Below are 23,541 nucleotides of genomic sequence, written 5' to 3'. Positions count from 1 at the left end.
TTTTACTGCAAAAATCTCACTATTTTACGAGAACAAGCAAAAATATTGTGATAAAAGTTGGAATTTTACTCATTAACAGTCTTAGTTTTACAAGTAAAGCTTAAAACTTTGGCAATTTTATGAAGTTTCGTAATTTTACTTGACAAAAGTCACAATCGTATACGAAAACTAACATTTTGGCAATATTATAATGATAATAATCAGAATTTTAATTGGCAAAATTATGACAAAAGTCACAATTTTACTGCAAAAATGTCACTATTGTACGAGAACAAGCAAAAATATTGTGATAAAAGTTGGAATTTTACTCATTAACAGTCTTAGTTCTACAAGTAAAGCTTAAAACTTTGGCAATTTTATGAAGTTTCGTAATTTTACTTGACAAAAGTCACAATCGTATACGAAAACTAACATTTTGGCAATATTATAATAATAATAATCAGAATTTTAATTGGCAAAATGACAAAAGTCACAATTTTACTGCAAAAATCTCACTATTTTATGAGAACAAGCAAAAATATTGTGATAAAAGTTGGAATTTTACTCATTAACAGTCTTAGTTTTACAAGTAAAGCTTAAAACTTTGGCAATTTTATGAAGTTTCGTAATTTTACTTGACAAAAGTCACAATCGTATACGAAAACTAACATTTTGGCAATATTATAATAATAATAATCAGAATTTTAATTGGCAAAATTATGACAAAAGTCACAATTTTACTGCAAAAATCTCACTATTTTACGAGAACAAGCAAAAATATTGGCAATATTGTGATAAAAGCTGGAATTTTACTCATTAACAGTCTTAGTTTTACAAATAAAGCTTAAAACTTTGGCAATTTTATGAAGTTTCGTAATTTTACTTGACAAAAGTCACAATTGTATACGAAAACTAACCTTTTGGCAATATTATAATAATAATAATCAGAATTTTTATTGGCAAAGTTATGACAAAAGTCACAATTTTACTGCAAAAATGTCACTATTTTACGAGAACCACCAAAAATATTGGCAATATTGTGATAAAAGCTGGAATTTTACTCATTAACAGTCTTAGTTCTACAAGTAAAGCTTAAAACTTTGGCAATTTTATGAAGTTTCGTAATTTTACTTGACAAAAGTCACAATCGTATACGAAAACTAACATTTTGGCAATATTATAATAATAATAATCAGAATTTTAATTGGCAAAATTATGACAAAAGTCACAATTTTACTGCAAATCTCACTATTTTACGAGAACAAGCAAAAATATTGTGATAAAAGTTGGAATTTTACTCATTAACAGTCTTAGTTTTACAAGTAAAGCTTAAAACTTTGGCAATTTTATGAAGTTTCGTAATTTTACTTGACAAAAGTCACAATCGTATACGAAAACTAACATTTTGGCAATGTTATAATAATAATAATCAGAATTTTAATTGGCAAAATGACAAAAGTCACAATTTTACTGCAAAAATGTCACTATTTTACGAGAACAAGCAAAAATATTGGCAATATTGTGATAAAAGCTGGAATTTTACTCATTAACAGTCTTAGTTCTACAAGTAAAGCTTAAAACTTTGGCAATTTTATGAAGTTTCGTAATTTTACTTGACAAAAGTCACAATCGTATACGAAAACTAACATTTTGGCAATATTATAATAATAATAATCTGAATTTTAATTGGCAAAATTATGACAAAAGTCACAATTTTACTGCAAAAATCTCACTATTTTACGAGAACAAGCAAAAATATTGTGATAAAAGTTGGAATTTTACTCATTAACAGTTTTAGTTTTACAAGTAAAGCTTAAAACTTTGGCAATTTTATGAAGTTTCGTAATTTTACTTGACAAAAGTCACAATCGTATACGAAAACTAACATTTTGGCAATATTATAGTAATAATAATAATCAGAATTTGAATTGGCAAAATTATGACAAAAGTCACAATATTACTGCAAAAATTTCATTATTTTACGAGAACAAGCAAAAATATTGGCAATATTGTGATAAAAGCTGGAATTTTTCTCATTAACAGTCTTAGTTTTACAAGTAAAGCTTAAAACTTTGGCAATTTTATGAAGTGTCGTAACTTAACGCGACAAAAATCAAGATTTTATAATAAAAGTTAAACATTTTGGCAATATCATAATTGTCAGTGGCAAGCTTACCTGTCGTGCTACTATTTGTCCTTGTCGTCATAGCTGTAAGCTGTTCCTGTTAGCTATTTGTAGTTTGTTTTCTCCTATCTTTTTGTTTTCTTGGTAGCCATTAGCTGTTTCCAGTTTTTCTGTTTCCTGCTAGATACCTGTTAGCTTCCACGCCAAGCCTTTTGTTTGTTATCCGCCCACGTGCGCGCTTTATGTTTGTACCCTTTGTTTGGTTTTGTACTAGTATTTTATATTAAAACCATGTTTCCTAATTCGATGCCTGCCTCCTTCTCTGCATCTTGGGGTTCGTCATCAACAAACTTTGACAATAATAATAATAATAATCGGAATTTCAATCGGCAAAATGATGACAAAAGTCACAATTTTACTCCAAAGAAGTCACTATTTTACAAAAACCATAGCAATTGGCCACATTGCAATTAAAGTCCGAATTTCATATGACAAATGTCACCATTTTGCATTAAAAAGTCATAATTTTTGTGAAAAAATAAAATATTGCAATATTACAGAAAACGGAAAGAATATGAGCAATTGTTCCCAATTTTATAAGAAAGAAGTCGACACATTGTGAGGAAATGACTGCTTTTAGTTTTTTGTTGTTGTTGTTGAATTTTTTGTTTGTAATTGGTTTTTAATCTTCAATATTTACTTCAAGTTATTACAGTATGTCTCTATATACATATTTTTTTATGCTTGTAAAAAATGGTCACAATTTCACAAAAAAAAACTTAGAATTTTGGCGGTATTATAAAAAAAGTCGTAATTTTACTCAACACAAGTCAGAACTTTACAAGACAAACTGAACATGTATTATAATAAAAGTTGGAATTTTACTCAATAACAGTCGCAATTTTACAAGAAAGGCTTAACATTTTGGCAATTTTATGAAAAAAGTCGTCATTTTACTCGACAAAAGTCACAATTTTATAAGAACATTTTGGTAATATTATAATAATAATCAGAATTTTACGAGGCAAAATTATGACAAAAGTCATAATTTTCCCCCAAAAATGTCACAGTTTTACAAAAACAACACAAAAAATGGGCAACATTGTTATAAAAGTCGGAATTTTACATGACAAATGTCACCATTTTGCATTAAAAGTAATAATTTTACATAAAAAAATTATAATTTTAGCAGTATAGCTCGGTTGGTAGAGCGGCCGTGCCAGCAACTTGAGGGGTGCAGGTTCGATCCCCGCTTCCGCCATCCTAGTCACTGCTGTTGTGTCCTTGGGCAAGACACTTTACCCACCTGCTCCCAGTGCCACCCACACTGCATTAAAAATGTAACTTAGATATCGGGTTTCACTATGTAAAGCGCTTTGAGTCACTAGAGAAAAGCGCTATATAAATATAATTCACTTCACTAAGTTTACGAGAAAATATTGCAAAGTTACAGAAACAGAAAGAATATGACAAACTGTTCCCAATTTTGTAAGAAAAAAGTCCACACATTGTGAGAAAAAGACTGCTTTTAGTTCATTTTTAGTTTGTAATTGGTTTTTAATCTTCATTAATTACTTTGTTATTACAGTATGACTCTATATGCATATTTATTTTTTATCCTCTTAATTCATTTTGGCTATTCGAATTTTTAAACACACTTGTTATTTCATATCTTGGCCAGAGGGGGAGCACTTCCAATTTTTACACCCACTTGTTATTTCATATGTTGACCAGAGGGGAGCACTATTAAAAGCGACACACAGTCAATTTGACAAAATCCCTCCTTTTTAGGACCACCCTCATTTTGATAGATTTCACCACCAGGGGTGCAAATGATCCATCCATCCATTTCCTACCGCTTGTCCCTTATGGAGTCGCGGGCGTGCTCTATTAGATACAATGGTTTTCCGTATTGGGACCATGATTTCGGTCGTAACGTGTTCACACCTCCTCATATGGAAGCTACTTTTCCTTGTTGATGTCTCAAGAAGGGTAGAAATACAACACACACACACACACACACACACACACACACACACACACACACACACACACACACACACACACACTTCCATTCATTGTCAATGTCATTCACAACATTCAATTAAATAATAATTCGTTTTTGGTTTCTTTTCTTCTTTTTAAAGGTCAAGGCTTGCGTTTTCATAAAAACGTTTTTCTATGCTCTTGTTTGGAAATTGGCCTCAAAAAGAATTCAGTTAGTGACGAGAATAAATCTTTCTATTCACGATGAAAATATAATAATTCATGTCGAGAAACAACAGAACTGACTCATGTGTACTTGTGCATAGAAACTACTTCATTATGTGTAACACATGGTTTGGCATTGTCTTGCTGAAATAAGCAGGGGCGTCCATGATAACGTTGCTTGGATGACAACATATGTTGCTCCAAACAAACCTGTATGCACTTTTCAGCATTAATGGTGCCATCACAGATGTGTAAGTTACCCATGCCTTGGGCACTAATTCACCCCCATACCATCACAGATGCTGGCTTTTCAACTTTGCGCCTATAACAATCCGGATGGTTCTTTTCCTCTTTGTTCCGGAGAAGACGGGGTCCACAGTTTCCCCCAAAAATTTGAAATGTGGACTCGTCAGATCACGGAACACTTTTCCACTTTGCATCAGTCCATCTTAGATGAGCTCGGGCCCAGCGAAGCCGGCGCCGTTTCTGGGTGTTGTTGATAAATGGCTTTCGCTATGCAAATACAGAGTTTTAACTTGCAATACTTGAAAAACTTACTTTACGTGTACTCCAGTGAAACGATTCATGTGTACATCGATAAAAAAAGACTTTGCTTAAAGTGTACTCCAGTAAGAAAAAATCTTGATTCATGCTTAAAGTGTACTTCAGTTAAAAAATGTGTACTTGTTTTAAATAAAATTATTCATGTGTACTTACATTAAAAAACTTGCTTGAAGTGTACTTCAGTAAAAATAAAACTTGATTCATGTGTCCTTGTGTTTTTTTTAAATATTCATGTGTACTTAGATCAAAATAAATACTTACTTTAAGTGTACTCCAGTAAAACGATTCATGTGTACTTCAATAAAAAAAAAAAACTTTCCTAATGTGTACTCCAGTAAAAAAAAAAATCTTGATTCATACTTAAGTTTACTTCAGTTAAAAAATGTGTACTTGTGTTTTAAATAAAATGGTTCATGTGTACTTACATGAAAAAACATGCTTAAAGTGTACTTCAGTTAAAAAAAAAAAAGTTGATTCATGTGTACTTGTGTTTAAAAAAAAATAAATAATGTGTACTTAGATAAAAAAAATACTTGCTTTAAGTGTACTTCAGTAAAACGATTCGTGTGCACTTCGATAAAAAACAAAACCTTGCTTAAAGTGTACTCCAGTAAAAAAAAAAATTGATTCATGCTTAAAGTGTACTTCAGTTAAAAAAATGTGTACTTGTGTTTTAAATAAAATGATTCATGTGTACTTACATAAAAAAACTTGCTTAAAGTGTACTTCAGTTAAAAAAAAATGTTGATTCATGTGTACTTGTGTTTAAAAAAAATCATGTTTACTTAGATAAAAAAATACTTGCTTTAAGTGTACTTCAGTAAAACAATTCATGTGTACTTCGATTTAAAAAAAATACTTGCTTTAAGTGTACGCCAGTAAAATGATTCATGTCTACTTTGATAAAAAAAAAACTTTGCTTAAAGTGTACTCCAGTAAATAATAAAATCTTGATTCATGCTTTAAGTGTACTTCAGTTAAAAAATGTGTATTTGTGTTTTAAAAAAAAAGATTCATGTGTACTTACATAAAAAACTTGCTTAAAGTGTACGTCAGTTAAAAAAAAAACTAGATCCATGTGTACTTGTGGTTTTTTTTTAAATATTCATGTTTACTTAGATAAAAATAAATACTTGCTTTAAGTGTACTCCGGTAAAACGATTCATGTGTACTTCGATTAAAAAAAACTTGCTTAAAGTATAATCCAGTAAAAAAAAAATCTTGATTCATGCTTAGTGTACTTCAGTTAAAAAATGTGTACTTGTGTTTTAAATAAAATGATTATTACTTTTATAAAAAAAACTTGCTTAAAGTGTACTTCAGTTGAAAAAAACTAGATTCATGTGTACTTGTGTTTTTTTTTTAAATATTCAATTGTACTTAGATAAAAATAAATACTTGCTTTAAGTGTACTCCGGTAAAACGATTCATGTGTACTTCGATTAAAAAAAACTTGCTTAAAGTGTACTCCAGTAAAGAAACTAAATCTTGATTCATGCCTAAAGTGTACTTCAGTTAAAAAATGTGTACTTGTGTTTTAAATAAAACGACTTGTGTACTTACAGTACATAAAAAAAAAATGCTTAAAGTGTACTTCAGTTAAAAAAAATCTTGATTCATTTGTACTTGTGTTTTTAAAAAAATATTCATGTGTACTTAGATACAAAAAAATACTTGCTTTAAGTGTACTTCAGTAAAACAATTTGTATGTACTTAAATTAACAAAAAAAATGCTTGCTTTAAGTGTACTCCAGTAAAACGATTCATGTGTACTTCAATAAAAAAAACTTGCTTAAAGTGTACTCCAGTAAAAATGTGTACTTGTGTTTTACATAAAATGATTCATGTGTACTTACATGAAAAAAAACTTGCTTAATGCGTAGTCCAGTAAAAAAAAATACAAATCTTGATTCACGCTCAAAGTGTACTTCAGTTAAAAAATGTATACTTGCTTTTCAAATAAAACGATTCATGCATACTTACATGGAAAAAAACTTGCTTAAAAACACTTGATTCATGTGCACTTGTGTTTTTAAAAAATATATCCATGTGTACTTAGATTAAAAAAAAACTTGCTTTAAGTGTACTTCAGTAAAACGATTCATGAGTACTTCGATTAAAAAAAAATTGCTTAAAGTCCAGTAAAAAAAAAAAAAAATCTTGATTGATGATTCATGCATACTTACATGGAAAACAACTTGCTTAAAGTGGACATTAGTTAAGAAAAACTGGATTCATGTGTACTTTGATAAAAAAAAATATTCTTGCTTTAAGTGTACTTAAGTAAAAAAAAACTTGAAGTATGATAAATGTTTTAAAAAATACTATACAGTAAAAGTATGAAAGTTTTTGGGGGTTTCTTCTTTCCTGCGAGGTCAAGCTGTTGACATCCAGGAGTGGCGCCACCTGGTGGCCAATTTACCACATTACAGCTCACCCTAAACTAACACTTTCTTACCGTGCGTCACATTTGGCGAAAGAGCCTTTGGCGTCCTTGCCACAGTTGCCGTAGGGGTCTCCCGCCGAGTTGACCCGCTGGAAGCAGATCCCTGGAGCGGCCTTGGCCCCTGCGGCCCACACACACACACACACACACACACACATACTGGTTATTACTTGGAATGGGTACCAAATTTTTGGTAGTGACTTGTGGGGACCACCCTTTCTACAGGTTGTGGAAGCATAAAAAAAATGAAGTAAAATGTCCACTTCCCAGTTAGCTCATACACGTCTTTAAATCTCTGGATTGATTAAGTAATGTGCTGTTCGTACTTACTGGGGACCCTGGGGAAAAATAGTTGATATGGTTCATGGGGACCAAATTTAAATCATTTTGCATAGTACACACTCATTTGTTCGTGACTACTGAGGACCATTGAAAAAAAAAAAAAAAAAAAGTTCAAATTAAATATGAAATGATCCCTTAGGGGACCTGATTTTTTAGGTCCCCATACCGTCAGAAGTCCCCTATAGGTGACTGTGTAAACAGAACGATGTCCCCATTAAGTCAGCATTGCCAAAACACACACACACACACTGGTTATCACTAGGAATGGGTACCAAAGTTTTTGATCATGACTTGTGGGGACCACCCTTTCTACAGGTTGTGGAGGCATAAAAAAAATGAAGTAAAATGTCCACTGCCCAGTTAGCTCATACACGTCTTTAAATCTCTGGATTGATGAAGTAATGTACTGATCATACTTACTGGGGACCCTGGGGAAAAAGCGTTGATATGGTTCATGGGGACCAAATTTAAATCATATTGCATAGTACACACACATTTGTTCGTGACTACTGAGGACCATTGAAAAAAAAAAAAAAAAAAAAAGTTCAAATTAAATATGAAATGATCCCTTAGGGGACCTGATTTTTTAGGTCCCCATACCGTCAGAAGTCCCCTATAGGTGACTGTGTAAACAGAACGATGTCCCCATTAAGTCAGCATTGCCAAAACACACACACACACACTGGTTATCACTAGGAATGGGTACCAAAGTTTTTGATCATGACTTGTGGGGACCACCCTTTCTACAGGTTGTGGAGGCATAAAAAAAATGAAGTAAAATGTCCACTGCCCAGTTAGCTCATACACGTCTTTAAATCTCTGGATTGATGAAGTAATGTACTGATCATACTTACTGGGGACCCTGGGGAAAAAGCGTTGATATGGTTCATGGGGACCAAATTTAAATCATATTGCATAGTACACACACATTTGTTCGTGACTACTGAGGACCATTGAAAAAAAAAAAATAAAAAAAGTTCAAATTAAATATGAAATGATCCCTTAGGGGACCTGATTTTTTTGGTCCCCATACCGTCAGAAGTACCCTAAAGGTGACTGTGTAAACAGAACGATGTCCCCATTAAGTCAGCATTGCCAAAACACACACACACACACACACACACACTGGTTATCACTAGGAATGGGTACCAAAGTTTTTGATCGTGACTTGTGGGGACCTCCCTTTCTACAAGTTGTGGAAGCATAAAAAAAAAGAGGTAAAATGGCCACTGCCCAGTTAGCTCATACACGTCTTTAAATCTCTGGATTGATGAAGTAATGTGCTGATCATACTTACTGGGGACCCTGGGGAGAAAGAGTTAATATGGTTCATGGGGACCGAATTTAACTAATTTTGCATAATTCACACAAATTTGTTCGTGACTACTGAGGACCATTTAAAAAAAAAAAAAAAGTTCAAATTAAATATGAAATGATCCTCAGAATACAGCACTACAGCTGTCCTCTTAGAGGCTAGTTTCACCACTTAAATAATTTAAAAAGTTTTCCCTTTAGGGGACCTGATTTTTTTGGGTCCTCATACCGTCAGAAGTCCCCTGAAGGTGACTGTGTAAACAGAGCGATGTCCCCATTAAGTCAGCATTACCAAAACACACAGACACGCACACACACACACACACGCGCAAGCATGCATGCACGCACACGCAAGCACACAGACACGCACACAAACACAGACACGCACGCACACACACACACGCACGCGCATACACACACAGACGTGCACGCACACTACGGTGCACACTCACACTCACGCACACACACACACACGGACGCACACACATGCGCACACACAATCACAAACACAGACGCACACACTCACACACACAGACGCGCACACACTCACACGCACACTCACACTGATGCACACACACGTACACACACGCGCACACGCACGCACATACACATTGACGCACACACACACGCGCACACACAGACGCGCACGCACACACACGTGCACACAGGTACACACACGCGCACACACACAGACGCACACACACACGCGCGCAAACACACGCAGACACGCACACACTAACGCGCACACACACACGTACGCACGCACACGCATGCACACGCACAGACGCGCACACACACACAGTTGCGCACACACACACGCACGCACGCACACACACGCACACACTCACACGCACGCACACACACAAACAGACGCGCACATGCACGCACACACGCGCACGCATGCACACACAGACGCGCACGCACTCACACACGCGCACAAAGTCGCGCACATGCACGCACACACATGCACGCATGCACACACACACACACATACGCACTCGCACGCACACACGCACAATCACGCACACACTCACGCGCACACACACGCACGCACACGCGCACACAGACGCGCACACACTCACACACACGCGCACACAGTCGTGCACATGCACGCACACACATGCACGCACACGCATGCACACTCACGCGCACACACGCACACACACGTGCACACACACACAGACGCACACACACGCGCGCAAACACACGCAGATGCGCACACACTAACGCGGACACACACACGTACGCACGCACACGCATGCACACGCACAGACGCGCACACACACACGCACGCACGCACACACACGCACAATCACACGCACGCACACACACAAACAGACGCGCACATGCACGCACACACGCGCACACATGCACACACAGACGCGCAGGCACGCACACACGCGCACACATGCACACACAGACGCGCAGGCACGCACACACGCGCACATGCACGCACACACATGCACGCATGCACACACACATACGCACTCGCACGCACACACGCACAATCACGCACACACTCACGCGCACACACACGCACACACACACACACACAGACGCGCACACACACACACACGCGCACACAGTCGTGCACATGCACGCACACACATGCACGCGTGCACTTACACATTCGCGCGCACGCACTCGCACGCACGCGCGCAGAGTCGCGCACACTCACACACACACACACACACACACACCGGAGCCCCAGAGGTGGTCCAGGAAGGAACCCCCCTACCTTGTCCCCACAGCGTCACGCACTGCTGCTCGTGTGTTTGACACACGCCGTTGTAACAGTAGCCGTCCACGCGCTGGCAGGCGTGGCCGTCGTGCAGATAGACGTTGGCGGGGCAGTGGGGGCCGTCGCCCGTGCAGAACTCGGGCAGGTCGCAGGAGTTGCTGGACTGGCGGCACGGGGTTCCCGCCGCCTTCAGCTGCCGTTCACATTAAAGAACTTCTAGTGGTGAAGATTTCCAAAAAAAAAAAGAATAAAAAAAAAAGGACCAACCTGGCAGTCGTGGCAACATTGTCCGTGGGCGCACACGGCGCCGGCCTTCAGGGTGCAGGTGGTGGCGTTGCAGCAGGGGTTGATGCACTCCTGCAGGAGGAGACGTCAGCAAGTGGGAAGTGGATTATTCACAGCAGCCTTTTTTATTCTTATTATCCATTTCTGGGATTGCATTTCCTCTTTTCCTTCTCAGGCTCCTGCATGTCGTATCTCAGTAAGCTTCTTACACACACACACACACACACACACACACACACACACACACACACACACACACACACACACACACACACACACACACACACACACACACGCGCACACACACACACACAAATAAAAACATGCACACACGCACAAACATACACACACCTACAAACGCACACACATGTACATACGCACACAGACACGCACCACACACACATGTACTAACAGACACACAGACCCACACCGCACACACAAAAACACACACATGAGAATGCACACACACGCACACACAGGCACACAATTGCACCAACACACACACACATACACACAGACACAATTGCACCACCACACACACACACACGGACAAACACACACACCAATACCCACGGACAAACGCACACATATGTACATACGCACACACAGACGCGCACCACACACACAAACATACACATGTAAACACGCGAACGCACGCACACACACACACCAACACCCACAAATACATGTACATACGCACACACAGACGCGCACCACACACACACACACACACACACGCACAAACACACAAACACACACATATAAAAACATGCACACACGCACAAACACACACACACCTACAAACGCACACACATGTACATACGCACACAGACACGCACCACACACACACATGTACTAACAGACACACAGACCCACACCGCACACACAAAAACACACATGAGAATGCACACACACGCACACACAGGCACACAATTGCACCAACACACACACACACACACACACAGACACAATTGCACCACCACACACACACACACGGACAAACACACACACCAATACCCACGGACAAACGCACACATATGTACATACGCACACACAGACGCGCACCACACACACAAACATACACATGTAAACACGCGAACGCACGCACACACACACACCAACACCCACAAATACATGTACATACGCACACACAGACGCGCACCACACACACACACACACACACACACGCACACACACACACAAATAAAAACATGCACACACGCACACACACACACACACCTACAAACGCACACACATGTACATACGCGCACAGACACGCACCACACACACACACATGTACTAACAGACACACAGACCCACACCGCACACACAAAAACACACACATGAGAATGTACACACACGCACACACAGGCACACAATTGCACCAACACACACACACACACACACACACAGACAAACACACAAACAGACACAATTGCACCAACACACAAACACACACACGGACAAACACACACACCAATACCCACGGACAAACGCACACATATGTACATACGCACACACAGACGCGCACCACACACACAAACATACACATGTAAACACGCGAACGCACGCACACACACACACCAACACCCACAAATACATGTACATACGCACACACAGACGCGCACCACACACACAAACATACACATGTAAACACGCGAACGCACGCACACACACACACCAACAACCACAAATACATGTACATACGCACACACAGACGCGCAACACCCACGGACAAACGCACATATATGTACATACGCACACACAGACGCGCACCACACACACACAAACACACACATGTAAACACGCTAACGCGGACACACACACAAACACAAGTACATACGCACACACAGACGCACACCACACACACAAACACACACATGTAAACACGTGAACGCAAACACACACAATTGCACTAACACACACACACACACCAACACCCACAAACACATGTACATACGCACACACAGACACGCACCACACACAGACAAACACACACACACACTAATACCCACAGACAAACGCACACATATGTACATACGCACACACAAACACACACATGTAAACACGCAAACGCAAACACACACGCACACACACAAACACATGTACATATGCACACACAGACGCGCACCACACACGGACAAACACACACAAACACCAACACCCACGGACTAACGCACACATATGCACACACAGACGCGCACCACACACACACAGACACACACTTGTAAACACGCGAACGCACACACACGCGCACACACACACAGACACACATGTACATACGCACACACGAACGCGCACCGCACAAACAAACACACACATGTAAACACGTGAACGCACACACACGCACACACACATACACACAATTGCACTAACACACACACACACACCAACACCCACGGACAAACGCACACATATGTACATACGCACACACAGACGCGCACCACACACACACAAACACACACATGTAAACAAGCGAATGCACACACACTCACACACACACAAACACATGTACATACGCACACACAGACGCGCACCACACACACAAACACACACATGTAAACACGTGAGTGCACACACACGCATACACAAGATTGCACTAACACACACACGGACAAACACAATTGCACCAACACACAAACACACACACGGACAAACACATACACACAAACACAACTGCACCAACACACACACACACACAGATGTGCAGACGCACACAGAGACCCACACCACACAGCACAAACACACAAATGTAAACACACACACTCACGCGAATGCACACACAATTGCACCAACACACATAACACATTCAGACAAACACACACAAACAATTGCACCAACACACAAACACACACACACACACACACACACACACACACACACTAACACCAACACACACGCGGACAAACACACACGCACTCCCACACACATGTGGACCAACACATACAAAACATACGCGCACACACAACTTGCACCCTTGCAACAAGGGTGCAAGCTGTGTGACTCTAAGGCAAACGGTTGCCAAATTAGCTCAAAAAGTTAGCACTTTCATGTGAGCAAGCTAGAATGCAAACCTAAACATGCGTACAGTTAGCAAGTTGTGAGCAGCAGTGAATAGGCGATTGCATTGGAGCAGGCCCATAATAATACTAATAATACAAATTAAAGCTGCAAGCAGCGATGGACAGGACCGACTTTTACTGGTGTTTTCTGCCTTTACCCATTCAACATATCTTTAGCTGCACATTACCTACCTTCCCTGCATCCTGGGGTCACACTGGTGCTTCTTTCTGTCACCCATACACGGTAGTGCTTCCTCCATCACCCAGACAATATATCATTACCTTCACATTACCTACCTTCTCTGTATCCTGGAGTCAAACTGGTGCCTCCTTCTTTCACCCAGTCAACATATCTTTACCCGCACGGTACCTACCTTCTCTGCTTTTAAGCGGCCATCTTGAGACGGCAGCAGCGCAGCAGCATCAGTTCTTTGAAGGCTCGTAAAATCAAAAACGGAGCAGTTATTAAAACTCTTTTCTCAACTTTTAATCAAAAGGGTTCAATCTCTCTCCTGTGCGAGTTTGAAGCCGACACAACAAACGCGCTCAGAGGAGATAATGTTTGAAAAAAGGTGATGGGTTTTTACAAAAAAATTGTTTTGAAGGGATAATTGTCAACTTCCTGTTGATTTTTGCTGAAGGATTTCAATTAATTAAATGTAGGTCTAAGTGAGACCTACATGGAGGTTTTTGTTTCATGTCCCTACGACATTCCTACCGGAAGTTACAGGCAGTTTTGTCCGTGTTTTCTTCCTAGGAGCAGTTTTGTCTTGTGTTTTATTCCTAGGGGGCGCTAGAGTGCAATTTTAAGTTTTGGGGTATGTTTTTTTTTAATTATATCGCAATTTTTGCCAGTCCTGATGTGTGTGTCCAGTTTGGTGAGTTTTGAAGCATATTAAGGGGGTCAAATTACAGCTCAAAGAGGCAAAAATGACAATTTTTAGGAAACTTTTGTTTTGAAGGGGTTTTTGCCAACTTCCTGTTGATTTTTGCTGACGGATGTCAGTTTATGAAATGTAAGTCTAAGTCAGAACTACATAGATGTTTTTGTTTCATGTCTCTCTGACATTCCAACTGGAAGTTAAAGGCAGTTTTGTCTGTGTTTTTTCCTAGGGGGCGCTAGAGCGGAATTTTGAGTTTTGAAATTTTTATTAGATGGCAATTTTTGCCAGTCCTGATGTGTGTGTCCAGTTTGGTGAGTTTTGAAGCATTTTAAGGGGGTCAAATTACAGCTCAAAGAGGCAAAAATGAAAAATTTTAGGAAACTTTTGTTTTGAAGGGGTTTTGGTCAACTTCCTGTTGATTTTTGCTGACGGATGTCAGAGTATGAAATCTAGGTCTAAGTTAGACCTACATAGATGTTTTTGTTTCATGTCTCTACGGCATTCCTACCGGGAGTTACAAGCAGTTTTGTCTGTGTTTTTTTCCTAGGGGGCGCTAGAGCGCAATTTTGAGTTTTGGAATTTTTATTGGATGGCAATTTTTGCCAGTCCTGATGTGTGTGTCCAGTTTGGTGAGTTTTGAAGCATTTTAAGGGGGTCAAATTACAGCTCAAAAAGGCAAAAATGAAATTTTTTAGGAAACTTTTGTTTTGAAGGGTTTTTTGCCAACTTCCTGTTGATTTTTGCTGTAGGAGGTCAGAGTATGAAATCTAGGTCTAAGTCAGACCTACATAGATGTTTTTGTTTCATGTCTCTACGACATTCCTACCGGGAGTTACAAGCAGTTTTGTCCGTGTTTTTTTCCTAGGGGGCGCTAGAGCACAATTTTAAGTTTTGGGGTATGGTTTTTTTTAATTATATCGCTATTTTTGCCAGTCCTGATGTGTGTGTCCAGTTTGGTGAGTTTTGAAGCATTTTAAGGGGGTCAAATTACAGCTCAAAGAGGCAAAAATTAAATTTTTTAGGAAACTTTTGTTTTGAAGGGGTTTTTGCCAACTTCCTGTTTTTTTTGCTGTAGGAGGTCAGAGTATGAAATCTAGGTCTAAGTCAGACCTACATAGATGTTTTTGTTTCATGTCTCTACGATATTCCTACCGGGAGTTACAAGCAGTTTTGTCTGTGTTTTTTTCCTAGGGGGCGCTAGAGCGCAATTTTGAGTTTTGGAGTTTGGTATTTTTATAAGATGGCAAGTTTTGCCAGTCCTGATGTGTGTGTCCAGTTTGGTGAGTTTTGAAGCATTTTAAGGGGGTCAAATTACAGCTCAAAGAGGCAAAAATTAAAATTTTTTAGGAAACTTTTGTTTTGAAGGGGGTTTTGCCGACTTCCTGTTGATTTTTGCTGACGGATGTCAGTTTATGAAATGTAAGTCTAAGTCAGAACTACATAGATGTTTTTGTTTCATGTCTCTCTGACATTCCTACCGGAAGTTACAAGCAGTTTTGTCTGTGTTTTTTTCCTAGGGGGCGCTAGAGCGCAATTTTGAGTTTTGGGGTTTGGGTTTTTTTTATTAGATGGCAATTTTTGCCAGTCCTGATGTGTGTGTCCAGTTTGGTGAGTTTTGAAGCATTTTAAGGGGGTCAAATTACCGCTCAAAGAGGCAAAAATGAAATTTTTTAGGAAACTTTTGTTTTGAAGGGGTTTTTGCCAACTTCCTGTTGATTTTTGCTGAAGGAGGTCAGAGTATGAAATCTAGGTCTAAGTCAGACCTACATAGATGTTTTTGTTTCATGTCTCTACGGCATTCCTACCGGGAGTTACAAGCAGTTTTGTCTGTGTTTTTTTCCTAGGGGGCGCTAGAGCGCAATTTTAAGTTTTGGGGTATGGTTTATTTTTTAACTATATCGCAATTTTTGCCAGTCCTGATGTGTGTGTCCAGTTTGGTGAGTTTTGAAGCATTTTAAGGGGGTCAAATTACAGCTCAAAGAGGCAAAAATTAAATTTTTTAGGAAACTTTTGTTTTGAAGGGGTTTTAGCCAACTTCCTGTTGATTTTTGCTGTAGGAGGTCAGAGTATGAAATGTAGGTCTAAGTCAGACCTACATAGATGTTTTTGTTTCATGTCTCTACGACATTCATACCGGGAGTTACAAGCAGTTTTGTCTGTGTTTTTTTCCTGGGGGGCGCTAGAGCGCAATTTTAAGTTTTGGGGTATGTTTTTTTTTTTTTATTATATCACAATTTTTGCCAGTCCTGGTGTGTGTGTCCAGTTTGGTGAGTTTTGAAGCATTTTAAGGGGGTCAAATTACCGCTCAAAGAGGCAAAAATGAAATTTTTTTAGGAAACTTTTGTTTTGAAGGGGTTTTTGCCAACTTCCTGTTGATTTTTGCTGTATGAGGTCAGAGTATGAAATCTAGGTCTAAGTCAGACCTACATAGATGTTTTTGTTTCATGTCTCTACGGCATTCCTACGGGGAGTTACAAGCAGTTTTGTCTGTGTTTTTTTCCTAGGGGGCGCTAGAGCGCAATTTTGAGTTTTGGAATTTTTATTAAATGGCAATTTTTGCCAGTCCTGATGTGTGTGTCCAGTTTGGTGAGTTTTGAAGCATTTTAAGGGGGTCAAATTACAGCTCAAAGAGGCAAAAATGAAAATTTTTTAGGAAACTTTTGTTTTGAAGGGGTTTTTGCCAACTTCCTGTTGATTTTTGCCGTAGGAGGTCAGAGTATGAAATCTAGGTCTAAGTCAGACCTACACAGATGTTTTTGTTTCATGTCTCTACGACATTCCTACCGGGAGTTACAAGCAGTTTTGTCTGTGTTTTTTTCCTAGGGGGCGCTAGAGCGCAATTTTAAGTTTTGGGGTATGTTTTTTTTTTTATTATATCGCAATTTTTGCCAGTCCTGATGTGTGTGTCCAGTTTGGTGAGTTTTGAAGCATTTTAAGGGGGTCAAATTACAGCTCAAAGAGGCAAAAATGAAATTTTTTTAGGAAACTTTTGTTTTGAAGGGGTTTTTGCCAACTTCCTGTTGATTTTTGCTGAAGGAGGTCAGAGTATGAAATCTAGGTCTAAGTCAGACCTACATAGATGTTTTTGTTTCATGTCTCTACGGCATTCCCACCGGGAGTTACAAGCAGTTTTGTCTGTGTTTTTTTCCTAGGGGGCGCTAGAGCGCAATTTTAAGTTTTGGGGTATGGTTTGTTTTTTAATTATATCGCAATTTTTGCCAGTCCTGATGTGTGTGTCCAGTTTGGTGAGTTTTGAAGCATTTTAAGGGGGTCAAATTACAGTTCAAAGAGGCAAAAATGAAAATTTTTTTGGAAACTTTTGTTTTGAAGGGGTTTTTGCCAACTTCCTGTTGATTTTTGCTGAAGGAGGTCAGAGTATGAAATCTAGGTCTAAGTCAGACCTACATAGATGTTTTTGTTTCATGTCTCTACGACATTCCTACCGGGAGTTACAAGCAGTTTTGTCTGTGTTTTTTTCCTAGGGGGCGCTAGAGCGCAATTTTGAGTTTTGGAATTTTTATTAGATGGCAATTTTTGCCAGTCCTGATGTGTGTGTCCAGTTTGGTGAGTTTTGAAGCATTTTAAGGGGGTCAAATTACATCTCAAAGAGGCAAAAATGAAAATTTTTTAGGAAACTTTTGTTTTGAAGGGGTTTTTGCCAACTTCCTGTTGATTTTTGCTGACGGATGTCAGTTTATGAAATGTAAGTCTAAGTCAGAACTACATAGATGTTTTTGTTTCATGTCTCTCTGACATTCCTACCGGAAGTTACAGGCAGTTTTGTCTGTGTTTTTTCCTAGGGGGCGCTATAGCGCAATTTTGAGTTTTGGAATTTTTATTAGATGGCAATTTTTGCCAGTCCTGATGTGTGTGTCCAGTTTGGTGAGTTTTGAAGCATTTTAAGGGGGTCAAATTACCGCTCAAAGAGGCAAAAATTAAATTTTTTAGGAAACTTTTGTTTTGAAGGGGTTTTTGCCAACTTCCTGTTGATTTTTGCTGAAGGAGGTCAGAGTATGAAATCTAGGTCTAAGTCAGACCTACATAGATGTTTTTGTTTCATGTCTCTACGACATTCCTACCGGGAGTTACAAGCAGTTTTGTCTGTATTTTTTTCCTAGGGGGCGCTAGAGCGCAATTTTGAGTTTTGGAATTTTTATTAGATGGCAATTTTGGCCAGTCCTGGTGTGTGTGTCCAGTTTGGTGAGTTTTGAAGCATTTTAAGGGGGTCAAATTACAGCTCAAAGAGGCAAAAATGAAATTTTTTGAGGAAACTTTTGTTTTGAAGGGGTTTTTGCCAACTTCCTGTTGATTTTTGCTGTAGGAGGTCAGAGTATGAAATCTAGGTCTAAGTCAGACCTACATAGATGTTTTTGTTTCATGTCTCTACGGCATTCCTACCGGGAGTTACAAGCAGTTTTGTCTGTATTTTTTTCCAAGGGGGCGCTAGAGCGCAATTTTAAGTTTTGGGGTATGGTTTTTTTTTTTATTATATATCGCAATTTTTGCCAGTCCTGATGTGTGTGTCCAGTTTGGTGAGTTTTGAAGCATTTTAAGGGGGTCAAATTACAGCTCAAAGAGGCAAAAATGAAATTTTTTTAGGAAACTTTTGTTTTGAAGGGGTTTTTGCCAACTTCCTGTTGATTTTTGCTGTAGGAGGTCAGAGCATGAAATCTAGGTCCAAGTCAGACCTACATAGATGTTTTTGTTTCATGTCTCTACGACATTCCTACCGGGAGTTACAAGCAGTTTTGTCTGTGTTTTTTTCCTAGGGGGCGCTAGAGAGCAATTTTAAGTTTTGGGGTATGTTTTTTTTTTTATTAGATGGCAATTTTTGCCAGTCCTGATGTGTGTGTCCAGTTTGGTGAGTTTTGAAGCATTTTTAGGGGGTCAAATTACCGCTCAAAGAGGCAAAAATGAAATTTTTTAGGAAACTTTTGTTTTGAAGGGGTGTTTGCCAACTTCCTGTTGATTTTTGCTGACGGATGTCAGTTTATGAAATGTAAGTCTAAGTCAGAACTACATAGATGTTTTTGTTTCATGTCTCTCTGACATTCCTACCGGAAGTTACAAGCAGTTTTGTCTGTGTTTTTTTCCTAGGGGGCGCTAGAGCGCAATTTTGAGTTTTGGAATTTTTATTAGATGGCAATTTTTGCCAGTCCTGATGTGTGTGTCCAGTTTGGTGAGTTTTGAAGTATTTTAAGGGGGTCAAATTACCGCTCAAAGAGGCAAAAATGAAATTTTTTAGGAAACTTTTGTTTTGAAGGGGTTTTTGCCAACTTCCTGTTGATTTTTGCTGAAGGAGGTCAGAGTATGAAATCTAGGTCTAAGTCAGACCTATATAGATGTTTTTTGTTTCATGTCTCTACGACATTCCTACCGGGAGTTACAAGCAGTTTTGTCTGTGTTTTATTCCTAGGGGGCGCTAGAGCGCAATTTTAAGTTTTGGGGTATGGTTTTTTTTTCAATTATATATCGCAATTTTTGCCAGTCCTGATGTGTGTGTCCAGTTTGGTGAGTTTTGAAGCATGTTAAGGGGGTCAAATTACAGCTCAAAGAGGCAAAAATGAAATTTTTTAGGAAACTTTTGTTTTGAAGGGTTTTTTGCCAACTTCCTGTTGATTTTTGCTGAAGTAGGTCAGAGTATGAAATCTAGGTCTAAGTCAGACCTACATAGATGTTTTTGTTTCATGTCTCTACGGCATTCCTACCGGGAGTTACAAGCAGTTTTGTCTGTATTTTTTTCCTAGGGGGCGCTAGAGCGCAATTTTGAGTTTTGGAATTTTTATTAGATGGCAATTTTTGCCAGTCCTGATGTGTGTGTCCAGTTTGGTGAGTTTTGAAGCATTTTAAGGGGGTCAAATTACAGCTCAAAGAGGCAAAAATGAAAATTTTTTGAGGAAAATTTTGTTTTGAAGGGGTTTTTGCCAACTTCCTGTTGATTTTTGCTGTAGGAGGTCAGAGTATGAAATCTAGGTCCAAGTCAGACCTACATAGATGTTTTTGTTTCATGTCTCTACGGCATTCCTACCGGGAGTTACAAGCAGTTTTGTCTGTGTTTTTTTCCTAGGGGGCGCTAGAGCGCAATTTTGAGTTTTGGAATTTTTATTGGATGGCAATTTTTGCCAGTCCTGATGTGTGTGTCCAGTTTGGTGAGTTTTGAAGCATTTTAAGGGGGTCAAATTACAGCTCAAAGAGGCAAAAATGAAAATTTTTTAGGAAACTTTTGTTTTGAAGGGGTTTTTGCCAACTTCCTGTTGATTTTTGCTGCAGGAGGTCAGAGTATGAAATCTAGGTCTAAGTCAGACCTACACAGATGTTTTTGTTTCATGTCTCTACGACATTCCTACCGGGAGTTACAAGCAGTTTTGTCTGTGTTTTTTTCCTAGGGGGCGCTAGAGCGCAATTTTAAGTTTTGGGGTATGGTTTTTTTTTTATTATATCGCAATTTTTGCCAGTCCTGATGTGTGTGTCCAGTTTGGTGAGTTTTGAAGCATTTTAAGGGGGTCAAATTACAGCTCAAAGAGGCAAAAATGAAATTTTTTTAGGAAACTTTTGTTTTGAAGGGGTTTTTGCCAACTTCCTGTTGATTTTTGCTGTAGGAGGTCAGAGTATGAAATCTAGGTCTAAGTCAGACCTACATAGATGTTTTTGTTTCATGTCTCTACGGCATTCCCACCGGGAGTTACAAGCAGTTTTGTCTGTGTTTTTTTCCTAGGGGGCGCTAGAGCGCAATTTTAAGTTTTGGGGTATGGTTTGTTTTTTAATTATATCGCAATTTTTGCCAGTCCTGATGTGTGTGTCCAGTTTGGTGAGTTTTGAAGCATTTTAAGGGGGTCAAATTACAGTTCAAAGAGGCAAAAATGAAAATTTTTTTGGAAACTTTTGTTTTGAAGGGGTTTTTTGCCAACTTCCTGTTGATTTTTGCTGAAGGAGATCAGAGTATGAAATCTAGGTCTAAGTCAGACCTACATAGATGTTTTTGTTTCATGTCTCTACGGCATTCCTACCGGGAGTTACAAGCAGTTTTGTCTGTGTTTTTTTCCTAGGGGGCGCTAGAGCGCAATTTTGAGTTTTGGAATTTTTATTAGATGGCAATTTTTGCCAGTCCTGATGTGTGTGTCCAGTTTGGTGAGTTTTGAAGCATTTTAAGGGGGTCAAATTACAGCTCAAAGAGGCAAAAATTAATTTTTTAAGGAAACTTTTGTTTTGAAGGGGTTTTTGCCAACTTCCTGTTGATTTTTGCTGAAGGAGGTCAGAGTATGAAATCTAGGTCTAAGTCAGACCTACATAGATGTTTTTTGTTTCATGTCTCTACGACATTCCTACCGGGAGTTACAAGCAGTTTTGTCTGTGTTTTATTCCTAGGGGGCGCTAGAGCGCAATTTTAAGTTTTGGGGTATGGTTTTTTTTTTAATTATATATCGCAATTTTTGCCAGTCCTGATGTGTGTGTCCAGTTTGGTGAGTTTTGAAGCATGTTAAGGGGGTCAAATTACAGCTCAAAGAGGCAAAAATGAAATTTTTTTGGGAAACTTTTGTTTTGAAGGGGTTTTTGCCAACTTCCTGTTGATTTTTGCTGAAGGAGGTCAGAGTATGAAATCTAGGTCTAAGTCAGACCTACATAGATGTTTTTGTTTCATGTCTCTACGGCATTCCTACCGGGAGTTACAAGCAGTTTTGTCTGTGTTTTTTTCCTAGGGGGCGCTAGAGCGCAATTTTGAGTTTTGGAATTTTTATTAGATGGCAATTTTTGCCAGTCCTGATGTGTGTGTCCAGTTTGGTGAGTTTTGAAGCATGTTAAGGGGGTCAAATTACAGCTCAAAGAGGCAAAAATGAAATTTTTTGAGGAAAATTTTGTTTTGAAGGGGTTTTTGCCAACTTCCTGTTGATTTTTGCTGTAGGAGGTCAGAGTATGAAATCTAGGTCCAAGTCAGACCTACATAGATGTTTTTGTTTCATGTCTCTACGGCATTCCTACCGGGAGTTACAAGCAGTTTTGTCTGTGTTTTTTTCCTAGGGGGCGCTAGAGCGCAATTTTGAGTTTTGGAATTTTTATTGGATGGCAATTTTTGCCAGTCCTGATGTGTGTGTCCAGTTTGGTGAGTTTTGAAGCATTTTAAGGGGGTCAAATTACAGCTCAAAGAGGCAAAAATGAAATTTTTTAGGAAACTTTTGTTTTGAAGGGGTTTTTGCCAACTTCCTGTTGATTTTTGCTGAAGGAGGTCACAGTATGAAATCTAGGTCTAAGTCAGACCTACATAGATGTTTTTGTTTCATGTCTCTACGACATTCCTACCGGGAGTTACAAGCAGTTTTGTCTGTGTTTTTTTCCTTGGGGGCGCTAGAGCGCAATTTTAAGTTTTGGGGTATGTTTTTTTATTTATTATATCGCAATTTTTGCCAGTCCTGATGTGTGTGTCCAGTTTGGTGAGTTTTGAAGCATTTTAAGGGGGTCAAATTACAGCTCAAGAGGCAAAAATGAAAATTTTTTAGGAAACTTTTGTTTTGAAGGGGTTTTTGCCAACTTCCTGTTGATTTTTGCTGAAGGAGGTCAGAGTATGAAATCTAGGTCTAAGTCAGACCTACATA

General features: G+C 38.9%; 1 protein-coding gene across 3 annotated transcripts in view; it reads right to left on the bottom strand.

The window, feature by feature from the left end:
* Positions 1-23,541, bottom strand: part of LOC133557238 (disintegrin and metalloproteinase domain-containing protein 12-like) — a 299,103-nt gene that overhangs the window by 24,884 nt on the left and 250,678 nt on the right. For all 3 annotated transcript variants that reach the window (XR_009807734.1, XM_061907553.1, XM_061907554.1), the window contains 3 exons: positions 10,990-11,079; positions 10,720-10,915; positions 7,338-7,446 (listed from right to left, as the gene is read on the bottom strand). Coding sequence is in view for 2 of the 3 variants with exons in the window: in XM_061907553.1 (XP_061763537.1) it covers positions 7,338-7,446; positions 10,720-10,915; positions 10,990-11,079 (395 nt within the window). In the remaining variant the exon portion in view is untranslated. The remainder of the gene's footprint in view (positions 1-7,337; positions 7,447-10,719; positions 10,916-10,989; positions 11,080-23,541) is intronic.

This window comes from Nerophis ophidion, linkage group LG08 (assembly GCF_033978795.1).
Source record: "Nerophis ophidion isolate RoL-2023_Sa linkage group LG08, RoL_Noph_v1.0, whole genome shotgun sequence".
NCBI lineage: Eukaryota > Metazoa > Chordata > Actinopteri > Syngnathiformes > Syngnathidae > Nerophis > Nerophis ophidion.
Note: the sequence above shows the minus strand (reverse complement) of the source record. Positions and strands in the feature narration are given on the sequence as shown.